Source organism: Peromyscus eremicus, chromosome 7, assembly GCF_949786415.1.
Source record: "Peromyscus eremicus chromosome 7, PerEre_H2_v1, whole genome shotgun sequence".
Lineage (NCBI taxonomy): Eukaryota > Metazoa > Chordata > Mammalia > Rodentia > Cricetidae > Peromyscus > Peromyscus eremicus.
In genome coordinates this window covers 68,301,201-68,320,987 of record NC_081422.1, presented here as the reverse complement: position 1 = coordinate 68,320,987, position 19,787 = coordinate 68,301,201, and the positions used below count along the sequence as shown (strand labels likewise).

The following is a 19,787-nucleotide window of genomic DNA, read 5'->3' as shown; positions in this document are numbered from 1 at the left end:
AAGTGGAGGGAGACAGAGGAAGAGTCAGTAGACTCTGAAAACTACATGAAGATTATGATGCATCCTTTAGTGAATTATGTAGGCTGTTTATCTACCCAAATACATTCCTCAAAACCAGCAAAGGCTTTGGTGTTACTGTTAATCTGGGATACATTTGAATGATAAAATACTCCACACATCTTTTGAGTGTCTATCACATACGGATCAGTGTGCCAGGCAGCCAGTGGCTCTAAATACAGACTTTTTCTTCCTGTTGTCTGAGAAAGAATCAGTCATGAAGGTACCATGGTCATCTGTCGATCATACTTCAATCAACAAATGGCAGGAAGAACTCTGGCCCGTCATCTATTGACTGTCTGTATGCTTGTTTTGTTTGTGGTACTATTTGGTTTGGTGGCTTGAGAGTCTGTCTCTGGCGATACTCCTAATAAATCTCAAGGATGAGTTTTCAGTTATGTGCCGACAGGCTGTATCAGTTGTTTAAGCTGATGTTGCTCATTCAAGCCATGGACTTTCACGTTTTGCTTTTGGCATTTCTAGTGTTAAAGCTATTTTACTATTCTTTTTGTTTTGTGCTGCTTAATCTAATACAACCTTAAAGTATGCTTCAACTTATGAGGGTCCATTTGATGTCTACATTGATCTCTTAGCTTTCATTCATCATTGGAGACATTTATTAATTTTGATTATTTTAATCTTGGTTTAAGGAATGCCCAACCATTAAATTCCTGTAAGAGCAAGAGGTTATTTCTATTGCAAAAAGTCTTGCCTGCATGGAAAAAGTCTTAACCAACATGGATCATGCAAATGAGGTGAATTTGGGGATGAGGGTAGAGAGAATATGCTTATAGCCTTATAGTTCTGTTAGTAAATATGAGTTTAGAAAAAGAAATAGAGTGAGAATGGCATAACGACCATGTTTAAATTGTCATTTTTATCAATGTTTAAAAGTAATCCTATTGCCTTTTGTCACTATTTTAATTGCAATAAGTGATTTAGGAAAGGGTATTATAATTCATAAGGAATGCGTTTTTATTTAAACTTGGAACCACACACCCCTTCTGCATTTTTGCACACTTCACATATCACAAATACCTTGGGAAATGTAGGAAATGGGATGAATGGGGACTTGAATTCTGGTACTCATAGCATTCCTTTCTTTTCAGACACATCATGAAGTTAGGTGGACATGAGACAGCCACGAAACCTCCCTTCTGGAACAGAATGCCTTTCACAAGTGGAGGAGCTTGGCTAGTGGATTCCACAGAACCTTGACTTCCCAGTGGGGCATCATCTGCCTTTGCGACTCCGTCGTCTGGTGGTTGATGGCACCTCTGAACAGTAATGCTGGCCTTGGCTTTACAGACTGCCAGCCCCGTGCCTTGTTCGCTTCCTTGGATTAGAAAAGCTCACACTCATTGCTCTCCATGGTGGCCAGTCTCTTCAAGAGCCTGATTTTAGCTTATCTACATAAGCTCTGCAAAGGAATGTTTACAAAGAAATTGGGGAATACAACCAAAAAGAAAGAGAATCGTCAGCAGAAAAAAGATCAAGATTTTCCTTCTGCTGGCCACATTAAACCCCCTAAATTGTCTAATGCCCTGAAAAGCACTGTAAAAAAGATCGCAAAGTGCTCATCCACTCGTAACTTCTCCGTAGAAGACGGCGAAGGTCACAAGGACTTCTCCCTGTCACCCACATTCAGCTACAGAGTTGCTATTGCCAATGGCCTGCAGACAGCTGTGACCAACAGTGATGAGGACCTGCTTCCGGAGCTGTCTTCCATTGAGAGCTCCTACTCTGAATCCTTCAATGAGCTAAGGAGCAGCACCGAAAACCAGGTCCAGTCAACACACACCATGCCTGTCAGACGTAACAGGAAGAGTTCCAGCAGCTTGGCACCTTCCGAGGGCAGCTCAGATGGGGAGCGCACCCTCCACACCTTAAAACTGGGTGCTTTGCGGAAACTGAGGAAATGGAAGAAGAGCCAAGAGTGTGTCTCCTCAGACTCAGAGTTGAGCACCGTGAAGAAAACCTGGGGCATAAGAAGCAAATCTTTAGATAGAACGGCCCGGAACCCAAAGACAAATGTCTTAGAGCCAGGGTTCAGCTCCTCTGGGTGCATTAGCCAAACCCATGACGTCATGGAAATGATCTTTAAAGAGCTTCAGGGAATAAGTCAGATTGAAACAGAACTTTCCGAACTCCGAGGGCACGTGAATGCTCTCAAGTACTCTATCGATGAAATCTCCAGCAGTGTGGAGGTTGTCCAGAGTGAGATTGAACAGCTGCGGACAGGGTTTGTTCAGGCTCGGAGGGAAACTAGAGACATCCACGATTACATTAAACACTTGGGTCACATGGGGAGTAAGGTAAGCCTGAGATTTTTAAATGTGCCTGAAGAAAGACACGAATATGTTGAAAGCGTGGTGTACCAAATTCTTGTAGAAAAAATGGGCTTCTCGGATGTACCAAATGCTATTAAAATTGAATTTGCTCAGAGGATAGGACAGCAAAGGGATTGCCCAAATGCAAAACCTCGACCTGTCCTAGTATATTTCGAAACCCCCCAGCAAAGGGATTCTGTCTTAAAGAAATCATATAAGCTCAAAGGCACAGGCATTGGGATCTCCACAGACATTCTAACTTACGACATCAGAGAACGGAAAGAGAAAGGGGGGTTACCTTCTTCCCAGACATACGAAAGCATGGACATGAAGCTATCCACGCCAGAGCCCAAAGCCAAGAAGAACACTTGGCTGTCACCCAATGACAGTGACAGAGAGCTGGAGTCTGACGTCAGCAGAAGCAGCTATGCAGACTCTCTGGCAAAAGGAACCACTTCTAAGTCCAGCTCAAAGCCACACAGTGCTCGTTCTAAGAACAGAGCAGCTAACCACAGAACATCACATAAGTCAGACTACAAAAAACAGCCGTCACAACGGCCGGCATTAAATACCCCCGAAAAGCCAACAGCCCACTATGTGGAGGCCACGCCACTCTGGCACTCACAGAGTGACTTTTTCACGCCTAAACTTAGTCGTTCTGAATCAGATTTTTCCAAATTGTGTCAGTCTTACTCAGAGGATTTTTCTGAAAGCCAGTTTTTCTGTAGAACTAATGGGAGCTCCCTCCTGTCCTCTTCCGACCGGGAACTTTGGCAGAGGAAGCAGGAGGGTATGTCAGCCTTGTACCACAGTCCTCAGGACCAGGGTTTGGATAGGAGTATTCCAGCAGCGCAAGGGCAGAGTGAAATTGAGAACACAGAAACGGTGGACAGTGGGATGAGTAACAGCATGGTGTGTGCATCTGGAGACCGAAGTAATTACAGTGGTTCCCAGCTGTCACTGCATGAGGACCTGTCTCCATGGAAGGAGTGGAACCAAGCAGAGCAAGGGGCTGATATTGGTTTAGATTCATCCACCCAGGAACCTTTTGACTATGACACCAACAGTTTGTCTGACCAACAGCTAGACATCTTCAGCAAAGACCTAGATGACCTGGGCAAGTGCCACAGTGACCTGCAAGATGACTCTGAAAGCTATGATTTAACCCAGGATGACAACTCCTCCCCATGCCCTGGTTTGGATAATGAACCGCAAGGCCAGTGGGTTGGCCCATATGATTCTTATCAGGAAACCAACTCTAATGAGCTCTACTCCAACCAAAGCCAGCCATCTATGATGTATCGAAGTCAAAGTGAATTGCAAAGCGATGATTCAGAGGGTGCCCCACCCAAGTCCTGGCATAGTCGGTTGAGCATTGACCTTTCTGATAAGACCTTCAAGTTCCCCAAATTTGGATCTACACTTCAGAGGGCGAGGTCAGCCCTGGAAGTGGTGTGGAACAAGAGCACACAGAGTCTCAGTGCAGGCGAGGACAGCGGCTCTTCCTTAATGGGGAGATTTCGGACATTATCTCAATCCACTGCAAATGACTCAAGTACCACCCTTGACTCTGATATCTACACAGAACCCTATTACTACAAAGCTGAGGAAGAGGAGGACTATAGTGAACCAGTGGCTGACAGTGAGACGGATTACGTGGAAGTGATGGAGCAAGTCCTAGCTAAGCTAGAAAACAGGACTAGTGTCATTGAAGTAGATGAACACACAAAAGACTATGACCACCCTTCATATGAAACTCCTTATGAGACCCCACAAGACGAGGGCTATGATGGGCAGGCAGATGACATCATTAGTGAAGGTGAAGGAGAACTGGACACTTTAAATGAACCAGCAGTCGAAATGGAATTAGCAGAAGATGAAAACCAGAACCTCCCTGTAGAGGCACCGGAGGTCATGAAGCCCAAGAGAATCCGACCCTCCTTCAAAGAAGCAGCTCTAAGGGCCTATAAGAAGCAGATGGCAGAGCTGGAAGAGAAGATCCTGGCTGGAGGTACTCAAGTTTAAATGTTAAGTTCCATGTTAACTGTGTCTTAACACTTATTGATACTGTAGTACAGGATGCTCTCAGCTTTCCTGGGAGAAGGAATTTACCTAGACTGAATCCGTGTGCATGTGTCCTGGGAAGAATTTCATTTTGTCCAGGTAGCTCTCTCAACAAGGTGGGATTCACAACGAAAGTGAAACTAGATTTCAGTTAGTTCGTATTGAAATGAGTCCAACTCTAGCCCTATACACGGTGGATCAAGATTCTTGTGCTAGGTACAGGATTCATTGAGGGGAAAAGGGACTCTTGGCCAAGCAGCCTGGCACCCAAGCCGTGGTCCACCAGGTTCACAGGGATGAGGAGAAAGTAGTATTTAATTTTAAAAATTTGGGGAGGATAGATGGTCAAATATAAACATTCCTTTGGAGCCTGATGGTAGGAAAAGCTGGTCTGCACAGTGAATCTGAGCCAGACCTGTGGATGATTGTCAACTTCCCTTATGCAGACTAAATAAGCTGAAAAAAACTGGAATAGAGCTAGGAGCCTGGGAAACCCCGGAGCAGACAGAAGCCATTCTTTGTGTTAGTAAGGAATGAGATGGGGAAGTTTTCTCCGGAGTGGTTTAGAAGTTGCTTCTCTATTATGAAAATGAGAAGAAGAACTGATCTATGTTTCTTAATTTCCTAGGGGAACAATTTTGGATGTGGGATTTAGTAGCTGTGGATAGATATGAGTTCATCGATTTTGTTTATTAACTAAACCTCATTTGCACTCAACTCAATTATTTACATTTTATTTTATTTGCATGCCTATAGTATCTTGGGATAGTATTTTAAAATCTCATTTTAAAGCAATTTTGATATTTTCATGTGTTCTCAGATTACAGTGCTGACATCTTTCACTAAAATATTTGTTCTATATAATATTTTCTAAAGGCGTATATGATCGAGTATTAATCTGCTATTCTGAAATTCTATTATAGAATGATTTGTACAGTTGGTAGCTCATTGTGGCTCCCTTGCCATCAAAAGCTCCTCACTTCCCACTTTCTCACTGAAAGGGCAGGGTGCTGAGTCAGCGGTCTTCTTACCATTCAATAATACAAGACCTAAGTCAGTTAGCTCTCTCTCCTCCGAAAATGCCTGAGACTTTGTAATGATTTATAATAGAGACAGCTCTCAACTACTCAGAACTGATTTGAAAGTACACAACAGTCTAATGTTATTGTTATGTAAATATATTTATGTTAGACTAATAATATCCCCCATCAGAGTAAGGTTTGGTGGAAGTCCTTGTCAGTAGCACTCAGCTGACAGTTTTTTACATAGAATCTGGAAATTGGATTTTTTTTTTAAATTTATTGTGAATTTGGCATGTTACTTAAAGTCTAAACTGGTGTGTGTGTGTGTGTGTGTGTGTTTAATGTGATACAATGGATATCTGTTTACAGTCAACAAGTTAAAGGTATCAGTTTGAAATTAGACAACATAAATATGGCAAGTCCTTATGTTTCAAAAGACAAATGTGGATCTTCAACTTTAAAAAGTATAATTATTTATATGTTTATCAGCAATTTTCACGCATATATGTCTGTGCACCACCAGTGTGCTTGGTCCCCTCAGAAGCCAGAAGAGAGCATTGGGTCCCCTGGAACTGGATTTACATGGTGTTGTGAGCTGTCATGTGGGTACTGGGAACCAAATCTGGGTCCTTTGCGAGAGCAGCCAGTGCTCCTAGTTTTTAAAAAAGGAAACTGATGTATATAAACAGGGAATATTGTTTAGCTTTCTGAAGGGATATCTTTCCATTTCTTGCAGCATGGACAGGCCTTTAGATTATCATTTATCAAATAATGTAAGACCTAGGAATATCACAAGAGACAACTTATATGAAGCATCTTAACAAAAGCAGGCAGGGCTTGAGTATAGCTCATTGCCAGAGCGATAAACTACCTCATGAGAAGCTCTGGGTTCCCTCTTGAGTACTTAGAAAAGAAATCAAAAACAGAGAGAAAGACCGTAAAACAGAAAACAGTGGTAAGCAGACTCGGGGAGTGTGAAGGAGGGAGCAAGACATGAGGGAGAGGAAACAAATGGTAGATATAAGGGATGAGCCAAGTTGGGATCCAGTGGCCCAGTGATGAGTAGAGTGGAGTATAGTTATTGTATTCTGGATTCATGTTCTTGTCATACACCAAGGGATGGCCATGAGGTAATGAATATGCTAATTCATTTCACTATAATCATTTTACTATCTGTACGTATCTCATTATGTCTTAAAAATATACACAATAAATTTATGTAAAAATTAAATTTAAAATGAAAATTCCACATTAGCAGGGCTCTACAAGTTTGATTGCTATGATAATGACCCTTCCACCCCGTCAGCAGTGGTGCTTTTCAGAACACACATTGGTGTGCCTCTAATAATAAATAAAAAAGAAAGGCAAAGTGGATACCTTTTGGGGGGCCCTGCCAAGGTGTGCCACTAAGCAAACACACCAAGGCGACAGAGTTAGTGAAAGAGGTTTATGGGGAAGGGAAGGGGGAGAATGGAAGAGGGAACGGCCACATTGGAGTGGGGACCTGAGAGAGGCAGGGAGAGAGAGAGAGAGAGAGAGAGAGAGAGAGAGAGAGAGAGAGAGAGAGAGAGAGAGAGAGAGCAGGGAAGAGAGGAGCAAGAGGCAAGAGAGTGAGCTGTGCCTGGTGGGCACTTCTAAGGGGTGCACATGTCATGTCACATAGTTGGCGGTGGAAAGGCATCTCATGACAGGTGATGATGTAATTTAAAACTGCTTTGGCGGCAGAGACAGGCTGCTGCCGTGGCCGAAACTAACAGTGCCTCCATCACCAACATGAGAATTCTGAATCAGAAACAGTTGTGCCGTGTACTGCAGGCACATCTGCAGAGGACTCAGAACCCTCTATAATCATGTCTTATTGTCACCCTGTGAGGCAGCTTTGAATGGAATCTCAGGGAATTCATCACACTGCAGGAAACCGGTACACTCTTCCTTAAGATCCACTCTGGTTCTGAAAGGCACCAGCTTGACTCCCCAGGAGGCTGCAGTAGCCTAGATTTCAAAGGGCAGCTCAGCTCCACTTGGCAGTGACCAGGCATTTTCCCCATCCTGTACTCCCAATATGCTTCTGAGGGAAGGGCAGCCAGAGAAGGACTTTTCCAGGCCCTTGCCTGCTCCAGGCACCCAACAAGGTGCCAATCGCCATGATGGTTTTGTGCCCATGGCCATCTGCTCACCGAGCCTTGGGTAGGTACCTGCAGGCTGGCTCTCCATAGCTGCCCGGTACCCATTAGGCAGCAGCTCTGTCTTTTATTACAAACCGGGCCAGAAAGATCTTGCTGGAAATCTCTGTGGGATATAGAACCCCAAACATAGTATCACAAAATTACAAGTTTGGACACTTGAATGATTTCAGCTTTTATCTTCAGAGTCCAGAGGACAAGAAACCCTTAACGATTGTGGCTACTTGGTGATGATATTGTGAAAAGAAAAAAAAATTCACCCCATCAACATCCCAATAGTATAAGACGTCTTAGACTCTATATGGCCAAAAAAAAACTGGCTCCATGGGTCCAAATCTTCCCTGTCCCTGGGCCCTGCTGGGTGCTATCATTTGCATTGCTGGCACAAACTCAGTGTCATCCTACAAATGTTTTGATGTCTACCTCCAGCCCAGGACTAACCACTAACCAGCGTTCACTCCGGGCTCCTTTAAATTCCTGTCTATCTCTATCTATGTGGTCCTAGAGTCCACCCTGTATGTGCGCATGCTTCTTATTTCTCTTCCTAACCCTAATCCAGAATCTCAACTAAGCTTTACACAGAAAGGTCATGAGTTAGGTGTTGGCTTCATGCTTACATGAAAACAAAAGAGAACTAAATGACAGGCACAGTCTTCAAAGTAGAGTTCAACTTCAAACCTCCATGGTGGTCAGTGGCTAAGGTCGTGACTTCATGAATGATTCATGATGAAAGCTTATCACCCCATTTTACTGCATATGTGTGTGTGTGTATGTACATACATACACCTATATAAATATGTAGCTTGGGCCAATAAGATGAAATCTTACAAGTTCATTTTCTTTTTTTTTTCAATAAAATTGGTATTCTGTGGTTATATATACTTTGAGATAGTGAACAACAATTACTTGGCTTTTACTATGAAAACTGAAAATCAAATGATCACTCTCCCCATTTTGGCGTGGGACCTCTCATCTGTGAGATTGGGTGTGTGGGCTGCTCTTTCAGTGATGATATAGCCCACATATAACCAAAACTGGGCTATTTTACCCAAGGCCCAGTTTAATATCTAAAAATAATAAGTATTTTTGTCATATCTCTGGGACTTTCTGTCCTCAGTTACTGAGTCACCTAGGCCCCACTATGGAGTCCATGCCAGAGCTGGGTTTCACCCACCGAGTCCAGGCCAGAGCTGGACTTTTGATATGCTCTTGCTGGTTGGGAGGCAGGTAGTTATCAGGGCACATCTGAAGAGCACCGAGCACCATTGAATGCTGTACTGTAATACTTATACACAGTATTCTTTTTAATATCCTTTTAAACTGATAGAGAATCAGCCTAAAGAAATATGCTAATGATTTTCTAAGCTGATAAAGAAAATAACCCAGCAAAACAAATAATGATTTTTCTAGCCCTCTAGAGTGGCAGATTTTTAAATTTTATTAAAAGCATTTGGTAATATCTACACATTAAACTATAGAGAAGCAATAGGTTTGCTCCTTTAAATTGTGTGTAATTTGAAAAGTTTAGAAATGATCTACTTTGGGAGCTGGAGAGTTGGCTTGGTCGTTAAGAGCACTTGCTGTTCTTGCAGAGGACCCGGACTCAGTTCCCAGAGCACACACATGGCAACTCACAACTTTGTGTAACTTCAGTTGCAAAGAATCCTATACCCTCTTCTTGATTCTTCAGACACTGCATGCATGTAGTACACATACATACACTCAGGCATACCACATATGCATAAAATAATAAATAGTTTTTAATAAGAGTTTATCTACTTAAAACTACTGAGAAATTTTTCATTAGAAATCATTCAGTACATAATTTTGTTCACAAATACCTCTTATTCTTTCCAACTTATAGCTGTTATCTGAAAACTCAAGGAAGTTTCTGTCTCTTTCTCCCTCCATCCCTCCCCCCTCCTCTCACACACACATACACCTGCATCTCTCTCCCTGTTTTCTTCTCTCCTCCATCCCCTGAATCTTCCTCCAAACCAAGCATATTGATATTGGTTAATAGTAGAAGCCAACTAAATCCAGGTATGAAATGTATAATGCATTTCGGCCTAGAACCACTTGCTCTTAATATTCTAGAAGTGTCTATAATGTAATTATCCTTTCAAAAGCTTTTAGTTAACAGTACTGTATATATTTATGGAGTCCATCATGATATTTTGATCTAGGTACAGCAGCCAAGCTAATTAGCATGTCCTTCATCCTATTGACTTATCATTTCTGTGGGAAGAATATTAAAAATATATTCCTTTAACAGTCTTGAATGTCACACTGTGGTCATCTTGCAACACCACGTTCCTGAAGCATCTTACCCTTTGTGCATCATCTGCCGTCTGTCCTTCCTCCTCCTTGGTCCTTTCAGCATCTGCTCACAAGCTTTCTGCTCTCTGTCTCTCTGAGATGTACATTTGTGGATTTCAAATACATGGAATAATACAGCTCTCATTTTTCTGAGCCTGGCTTATTTCACTCTGTACAATGTTCCCAATATCTATTCATCTTGCCAACACTGACTGAATTTGATTTTTATGGTAATTACTGTTCAATTCTATAGATTTAGTATAGTGTATTTCTTTTAAGATTTCCTTTGATTTTTAACTTCTCTCTGTCTCTCTCCATCTCTGTCTGCCTCTGTCTTTGTCTCTCTGTCTCTCTCTCTCCCTGTGTCTGTCTGTCTGACTGTCTGTCTCTGTCTCCCTCTCTTCTCTCTCTCTCTCTCTCTCTCTCTCTCTCTCTCTCTCTCTCTCTCTCTCTCTCTCTCTCTGTATGATTGCCACAAGAAGAGGGTGTTGGATCTCCTGAAAACGGAGTTACAGGCACTTGTGAGTGAGAGGCTGCTAGTGTGAACACAGGAGTGCAGATCGCTTCTTAATATGCTGATTTGAATCCCTTTGCATGTCTCCGGAATGGGAATACTGGATGCCATGCTCTTCTATTTGAGCTTTTCCCTGCTGTTTTCCAATGTGGCTACATATTTCTCACTGGCAATGTAAAGTGTGTTTTTCTCCATGACCTTCTTAGTGCTTATCATTCATCTTTCTGATAATAGATATTGTAACAGGGCAGAAGACTTCAGCTAACACTGGCCGATGGTGAAAGTGAGGGTGTTGAGTGGTGTTTTCATTACCTTTGGCCATTTCTATTCTTCTTGTGTGTGTGTGTGTGTGTGTGTGTGTGTGTGTGTGTACAGGAGTTTGAATATAGTTGAGTGCATATATATTTGTATATGTGGAGGCTAGAGACTGATGGACAGGTGTCTTTTTCTATCATTTTCTGTCTTTCTTTTTTGAGGCAAGGTCTCTTACTGCACCTGGAGCTCACTATATCAGCTAAACTGGTTGGCCAGCAAGCCCCCAGGATTTGCTCATCTCTTCCTCTCAGTGCTGGGATTATAAGCATGCACTACTGACATGGCTTTCCACATGGATGGTGGAGATCCAAACTCAGGTCCTCACACTTGCATGGCAGATACTTTATCCCCTGATTGATCTCCCTAGCCACCTAGGACAAGCATCTGTTAAAGAAAATAGTATGGATGGCATGGGAACTTGTTCCGTGTCCTGTTCATCAGGTCTGGTTTTTTTTTTCTGACTCTTAGATAATCTAAAGAAAGCCCTCAGGAAGCCTCATGTATATATGAAAGTCACTCTTACGTCTCTATAGGGAGGTAATACCAACAGGCCCCAAAGTCAGGATGAGCAATGCTATTCCCTCTGGCTTCAACTGTCTTCTCTGCCTTCATCTTATCACTCAGTTCTTTCTTGCCTGGACTTGGTGTGATCCTCCTGAACAATCTCACTCCTCCAAGCCCTGCCCTTTCCCAATCTGCCACTTCCCTGTAGTAGAGATACATACAAGTTTGCAAAATTGTCGAGATGTCACTTTTTTTTGTACTATTTTTAGCATGAGGTCCAAGAAAGCAGTGAGGCCCATAGTTCTTGCAAAGCATTCCTCCCTACTGCCTCCCTACCCAAGCTGCAAGGCCCTGTACTTTTATCATTTCTTCCAATGATCACAGTTGTAGCTTGAGTTTTCCTGCCTGGCCCACAGTCAGGACAAATCTCTCTCACCTGCCAGTCCCACAGCCACTCAGACCCGACCAAGTAAACACAGAGACTTATATTGGTTACAAACTGTATGGCCGTGGCAGGCTTCTTGCTAACTGTTCTTATAGCTTAAATTAATCCATTTCCATTAATCTATACCTTGCCACATGGCTCGTGGCTTACCGGCATCTTCACATGCTGTTTCTCATCATGGCACTGGCAGTGTCTCTCTGACTCAGCCTTCCACTTCCCAGCTTTATTCTCCTCCTTGTCCCGCCTATACTTTCTGCCTAGCCAATGGCCAATCAGTGTTTTATTTATTGACCACTCAGCAACACATTTGCCATACAGAACATCCCACAGCACACAGTAGCCAACACTGGGGCAGACATCTGTGGAGGTTAAGGGCACAGTACCTGCAGTCACCCTACAAGCTGTGGGACTGTTCACAAGTTGTTTAACTTCTGTGTGGCTCAGGCCCCATGTTTTAAATGAAGACAAGCCATCCTTTCTGTGAAATGAAGAAAATAAGTAGCTCTTAACAGCGAGATAAGCTTTTGTTCCGACAGTAAATTAGCAGCAGAAGCCAGCCTACCTAACAGGCATGATGACTTCTATCTCAGATCATAAACTATTTCTGAGAAATATGAGCAGAAGCCAAATGCTCTGATTACCTTCCAGTGCAATTCACCTGTAAGCTAAAATAATGGTCCAGAATGCATTTGGGCAAGTGATCAATTACACGATTACTTCTGGTATTTCAATCTCAGAACAGCTGTGTTCGGGCAGCTTTGTGGAACTGGACTGCACCTAATAGCTGTAATTCTTAATGTTCTCATGAAACATGGAAACATACACCTGCCTGGACCATCCAGGTTGTTAATATCTCTGGGGAAGGGCAATACCACCAAAGATAACTAAGCCAAGTGAAACACTATTCACTGAGTATGTTGAACTCTGGGTAGATAGATGGGGAAAAAAAAAGATAAAAGAATATGCATCCTGAGCTAGGGAGATGGCTCTCTCAGTAAAGAGCTTTCTGCACAATCATATGGGGGCTGAGTTTGGATCCCCAACACTCATTAATATCTAGATGTAGTGGTAAGCTTGAAACTAGGGAGATAGATATAGGAGGATGCTTGGGTCTTGGTGGCCAGCCAGTCCAGCTTAATCAACAAGCTCCACGTGCTGTGAGAGATCCTGTGTCAAAAAATAAGGTGGAAAGTAGTTGAGAAGATGCCTGATATTGACCTCTGGCCTTCACACATACACACCCATGCATGTATGCATTTGAACACATATACATGCACAAACTTATACTCCCAATCCAATATGAATTTTTTACTTGATACAATCAGAGTACAAATGAAGGCTATTCAAAATCATTTCCTGGGCTTCCTGTTATGGGAACAAGTGCCTCTTCAAACTGTAATTCAACTGTCTGTAAGAGCCACTTATTAGCACCAAGTTGAATGCTTGTGTGTGTGTGTGACATTGTGGTTAGAAATAAAAGAAAAACCACCACAGAAAAGAAATCATTAACTAACTCGATGGCTAATGGCATGATCATTTAGTTATTGTTGTTTCATCATTAGATATTGCTAACAATAAGATTATAACAGAAAGTCATAAAATCACTCATAATTAATTCACCCTGAACTCTGCAACAGTGTCGAGTACTTAGCATTTTGCCACCCACCTCTGCATACCAGCTCTGGAGGTGCTGAAGATGTCTCCAGAACCCCAAGAGGCCATCCTCAGCCCGCCTCTGATGGCGGCCACAGCTGCAGTGTCCCATAGCCCACAACCATGCTCCACCCCGCCCTTCACTCAGGTAGGCGTCTTCATCCTTGCAGAGCCCTGCTTCTATCTCTCTGAGGTCAGACACCCCCTCAGCACTGTTCATTGAGCAAAGGTCAGTAGATTCTGAACTACAGATCCCCACCCTTCAGCCGTCAGGGCTGTTTCAGGGAGCCTGAGGAGTCATAATTAGACCAGCTCCACTGTCTGCAGGGGCCGTCTCAGGAGCACTACTCACCCTGCCTCTTCCCCGTGCTCTGTACTCCAACTCCCCACACTTCCTCACCCCTTATCCCTGCTTCCAGTGACTATAGAAACACACACGCGCACACACATTAATTAGTATCATGCATGTGTCTTGTTTCTGCCTTTGCTGTATAATAGGACCAAAGTCAAGGCCTCCTCGCCAAGACTATTACTGTCCTCGTTTTGCTGATAAGAAAGCAGATCCTTAGGCTGTGGAGATGACTGTAGCTTGCCTGGTGATCTCACTTAAAGGGGAGCCAGGGTGCAAATACCTCTCCCTGCTGTGGTTTTTAATACAACCTCTCATGAACAATGGGGCTGTAACTGAAAAGGATGAAACTACTTGCAATCTGGATCAAAGTGGATTTAAAAATGGTCTAAGGCAGGAAGGTCAGTTGGATTAGAAATTATTAGTGGGCCTAGAGAGATAGTTCAGCAGGGGTCTGGAGAGAGAGATGGCTCAGCACTTAGTTAAGAACACTTACTGTTTTGGCAGAGGACCCCAGGACCATGTACCTGGAGGCTTACAACCACTTGGAACTCCATAGGATCCTCAGCCCTCTTCTGTCCTCTGTAGGTGCTACATGCATGTGGTGCACAGACACATGTAGGAAAAACATTCAGACACATAAAATAAATATAATAAAAAATCAGAAGTAGCAGAGAAAATCCCCATTTGTCTATATCAAAAGCACCAGGGCAAAAGGCGTGGATGTAAGTGGGGCTTCTAGCATCTTCTTACCCTTGGTCTTAGTCGTTTATGTTGCTAAGAATAAAAAGTACTTGAGTCTGTTTAATCTGTAAGGAGCAGAGCTTAATTTCTCACAGTCCCAAAGGCTTGGCATGAAAGAAAAGGTGCCTGGGGAGGGCTGTTTTCCATGATAGAACTGGGTGCATCCACCAGAAGAGGGAGCACTCAGTTCTCACATGGCAAAGGGGCAGGATGAGGGAGAAAACCACCCTCAGGAAGTCTTTAGTAAGGGTGACAGAAGTCATTCACAATGGCAGATCCCTCCTGGTCCAATTACACATAGAAGACTATACCTCAGTCTTGTTGCCTTGGGGATTAAGCTCCAATATGAATTTTATTCTTTTAATATACTTACCTTATTGTGTTTGGTTTTTTTTTTTTATATTTTATGTGTATGGATGTTTTGTCTGCCATGTATGTCTGTGCACCACCATATGTATGCAGTACCTGAGGAGGCCAGAAGTGGGCGTTAGATCACCTGGGACTGGAGTTACCCACAGTTACAAGCTTCCATGTTGGTGCTGGGAATTGAATGTGGGTCCTTTGGAAGAGCAGCCAGGGCTCTCAAATGCAGGGCCATTTCCCCAGCATCTCAACACAAAGTTTAAAGGAGTCAAAGACATAATGCCCATAGTATCTCCTAGATAAGTTCCCCTTGACCAAAGTGTCATGTCTGGTATTATCTGCTAAGCTGCTAAGTTGTTCACCCCACCCCACCCCCCACCCCCACCCCCGCTCCCCAGACAACAACACTGTTTTTGATGTCATCTGCTAAGCTCATTGTTCTCTGTTTCAGCTGTCCCGTCACATCATACTTCTCATCCTTGCTTTGTAGAATGTATGATACTTGTCATAATTATCTTTTGTTTATAAGCAACAGTTCCTTGGGGGTTATTTTCACTGTATGCTTTCCTTCTTCCTATGTGGAATAAAAAGTTTTCCTTTGAGCCGGGCGGTGGTGGCGCACGCCTTTAATCCCAGCACTCAGGAGGCAGAGCCAGGCAGATCTCTGTGAGTTCGAAGCCAGCCTGGGCTACCAAGTGTGTTCCAGGAAAGGGGCAAAGCTACACAGAGAAACCCTGTCTCGAAAAACCAACACACACACACACACAAAAAAACCAAAACAAAAGTTTTCCTTTGATACAACCATTTTAGGCCTGGAGGAATCTTAAGGGTATGGTTTTTGGATGTCTGACCTTGTCCAGATAAACCCTAAATCACACTATTTTAGCGGCTGGATGCATATAAGAGTAGAACTGAATAAAGACTGACTGAACAATTTGGAATCTCTACATTCTGGGACACATTGATAATGGGCTCAAGAAAGAAGCAGAATGTTGGCTCTGTACCACATATTCAGGACGAGTTCCAAGAGACGCGCTCCCTGTATGTACCTGTACCTGTAATATCCCAACTCTGCAGGTGGCTTGGGCAAGTGGTTGTCCTTGATGTTTTTAGAGATAAGTAATACAAACTTTGATTCATAATTCAGTCATGTGTGTTATGTGGTTAACATAGTCACATGATTATCAAAAACAGTTACTATTCAAAAACAGTTGTATGTAATAATTGAACTTGTGTGTGAATTTGATGTAAACTATAACGCGGGTGCTGACTCCTGTTTAATAAGATAACTCAGCTCTCTCTGTCTTCTGGGCTTTTCACTAGAACTATTGACTTTTCTTTTGGCGAAGACCTGAATGCCCGCGTCACAGAGACTGATAATGATTACAGAAGTAGAAAATGCATCTACTTCCCAGTTCGGGTCACGTGGTTGCTACATCTTGAGTGCTATTATGCTATCATGAGTGTAATTGTTCTTACTGTAATTTAATTCTACCATTGGTTTTTCTTTCTCTGTCATGGTTCAGTTTTAGTACAAATAATTTAGAAGGAAGTGCCGTTTGTATGGAAGGCAGTCATGTTCACATCAAGAAAAGTCATGTCAACTGGTAAGAGGAGACTCTGTTGGTTACAGGGCCAACCAACACAAGGGATGCTGGGATGGCCAACTCTCAAAAGCAGTGTTCCCACGTTCTTAATGTCCTCCTTGCAAGGAGGGACTCAAACTCAAGTGTGGCATGTGGATAACTATTAGGGAACTATTTGTTCTTCATAAGCTGACTAGCATACTTGTTAGCTCAGAAAACTCTTGTAAAGGAACAGACAGCAAGGGGTTACATGTGCATTCAATGTTGGGTGACTTCAGGTCAGACTTCTTAGAGTGCACAGCTCTACTAAATAATTTATAACAACCCATCATTTAGCAGTTGAGGGAAATGAGGGGCTGGAGGGTGAATATTGCACAGTCTTTGTGCTAGACAATTTACTAGAAAAGGATGGCTGGGCAGGGAGGTATGGACTGAGGGATGATTCAGCAGTTAAGAATATTTGCTGCTCTTGCAAAGGACATGAGTTTGGTTCTCAGCACCCACATTGGGAGGCTCATAATCTCTTATAACTCCAGCTCCAAGGAATAAGATGCCTCTGGCTTCTTGTCTTTGCTAGGTTTTTATTGCTGGGATGAACATCATAACCAAAAGAAACTTGGGGGTGAGTTTGTCTTCTATGTCCCAGGTCACAGTCCATCACTAAGGGAAGTCAGGGCAGCAACCTGGAGGCTGGAACTGAAGCAGAGACCATAGAAGAATGCTGTTTAGTGACATGCTCCCAGTCTCATATTCACCTACCTTTCATATACCTGCCAGAACCACCTGCCCAAGAGTAGCACTGCCCACCCTGGGATGGGTCCTCCTGCATCCATCATTAAGAAAATGCCCCACAGACTTGCTTACAGGCCAATGTGAATGAGGCATTTTCTCAATAGAGATATTATCTAGCTTGTGTCCAGCCGGCATAAACTAAACTATCACACCCCTATAGGCACCTGGACTCGTATTAACACGTGCACGTGTGCGCGCGCGCACACACACACACTCACTCACATGCACGCATTGAAAAATAATTTTATAAAGAATCTTTAAAAATAAAAGGATTATTGGCACAAAATACCATCCTTAATGGTAGCATAAAAGCAATGGACAATAGAATTTGCTGTCTCAGAATCCAGTTTCTAATCTGTAGAAAGAAACACAAGTTCAAAATATTTGCTGTGTTTCTGCTTACCCACATTGGCTTGAAAACGTGAAAAATACAAAAACAAAGGATTTAGGTTAAAGCCTTTTCCAAAAGGTTGGCAAGTCACCACTGCCAGATGATGGAGCTGTAATTCTTTAGGCCTTCTTCCAACTTTCTCCCATTATCTTGCATTTTGTAGCTGGGGTGGGTCTTAATAGTTATGGGATGCAGTGATGAAGCCTGGCTATATACCGGCACCATTCAGCTATGTGAGGGCTTCTGTGCGAATGTTCTGAGTTCTAAGGATTCAGATCTTGAGGACCCTACGATGCACGTGGTTAGTAGGATCTTTGGGACTTCTGCTAACTGGCCAAACTGGAGACTCTCCAGTCTAACCTATTTCTCCTGTTTCACAAATAAGAAAAGTCCAAACCCAGAGACATCCCATTCCCAGGCTCCCGTTGCTTTTATTTCTCTCACAGCACCTAAGTGATGTGAAGAGAGACGTTACACACCTTAAGAAATAGATACCAGCACAAACTTTGTGAATACTTTTCCTGATCATTCCATTGAATACAAAACACTCGAATGTCCTTCCAGTCTTTATTTTCTGTGTGCTCAGAACAGCGTGCAGCTACATCAGCATCCTCGCATGACCCTCTTTTATGCTGTGGAATCTCATCAAAAGGTCCTGGAATTTAGTTGAGCTCTACTGGCAGAGGAGGAAAGATGCAGAGAATAATTGAGACAGTGCCACCAACTCCTCGCCGACCCGTTCACCCAGCTTTTGTTCCAGAGCATACTTGTCTGGCTCGCTCCCTGCTCCTGCAGACTGACCTTTGCCTGCTTATTGCCTTGTCCAGGCTCCTGTGCCAGCAGACTTCCAGTCTGTTTGCAGGTGGTTATTTGTCAGAGAGGGGAGGTCAGGGTGTCTTTCCTCACTCCCTGTTTTGCTGTGCTTGCTGAAGCTTTAACTCTCTTTCTGTCAGCCACCGAAGTAGCTTGTCCTGGGTACACAGACTTTTTTCTCTTTGTCCTTAAGTGCTAGGCTTAATGACCATTACTGGGTCAAGTCTTTGGACCTTACCATCCCTTTCTGGTTTTTCTTTTCTTTTCTTTTCTTTTCTTTTCTTTTCTTCCTTTCTTTCTCTTTTTCAGTTGTTGTTTTTTGTTTGTTTGTTTTGTTTTTTCCAAGACAGGGTTTCTCTCTGTAGCCCTGGCTGTCCTGGATCTTGCTCTGTACACCAGGCTGGCCTCGAACTCACAGAGATCCACCTGCCTCTGCCTCCTGGGTGCTGGGACTAAAGGCATGCACCACCACCACCACCAGTTGCTTTTTGGTTTCTTACTGCAACTTACACTGCTGCAGCTTACCTTTTTCTTAAGAAAATTCATTTGAACTATCTGCTTAAATTCTGTTCCATTTGAGCATCTAGATTACAACAAGAAGTGCTATTATTTGTCTCAGTAATTCTAAATTTCCTATGTCTTTTTCAGTGCCAGCATCTCTTTGAGCCAGAGAAATGACTGGTTTTTAAGAATACAATAATATAGAATTCCATTCTTTGTGGTCACTTGGATTGCATTGCCTATTACCATATACCTAATCAATTTTACATAGAATGAGATATGCACATTTGTTATATAAAACTATATACAATGTACTTTGTGAGCAATTTAAGACATTTTCTACTGTAATTTGACTGCATGGGCTTTTCCCCCCACATAAACTGACTTTAGAATCTTTTTTTTTTTTTTAATGTCTGAGTACAGCCTGTATTTCTCACAAAAGATTTTAAAGTTAGGAGGGAGACTGTAGAGCAGGAAGAACAAACTAGACGAAAATCTCAGTTGATCTAGTTCCTGTGGTGGGAAACCTGCTGTGACCCAGGAGATCTAGTTCCTGTGGTGGGAAACCTGCTGTGACCCAGGAGATCTAGTTCCTGTGGTGGGAAACCTGCTGTGACCCAGGAGTCTGAAACTATTCTTCGTCACTACTTCAAAATGCCCCAAAGCTGTAACTGTTTTTTAAGGATAATGACAATAATGACTAGTTTTAATTGGAAATACCTTTGCTTGCACATGTGTGTGTGTGTATGTATGTATGTATGTATGTATGTATGCATGTATGCGGCTCTTCCTTGCCACAGTGTCCTGTGAAATACAGATCGTGCTCTAAATCCACAAAGAGC

General features: G+C 42.9%; 1 protein-coding gene across 2 annotated transcripts in view; it reads left to right on the top strand.

The window, feature by feature from the left end:
- Positions 1–1,424: 1,424 nt before the first annotated feature.
- Unc13c (unc-13 homolog C) overlaps positions 1,425–19,787 on the top strand; it is a 412,574-nt gene continuing 394,211 nt past the window's right edge. Inside the window, exon 1 of one of the 2 annotated variants that reach the window (XM_059268241.1) lies at positions 1,425–4,398. In XM_059268241.1, the coding sequence (XP_059124224.1) occupies positions 1,428–4,398 (2,971 nt within the window). In that variant the 5' untranslated portion in view covers positions 1,425–1,427. The remainder of the gene's footprint in view (positions 4,399–19,787) is intronic. The other variant, XM_059268239.1, reaches the window with a different exon arrangement.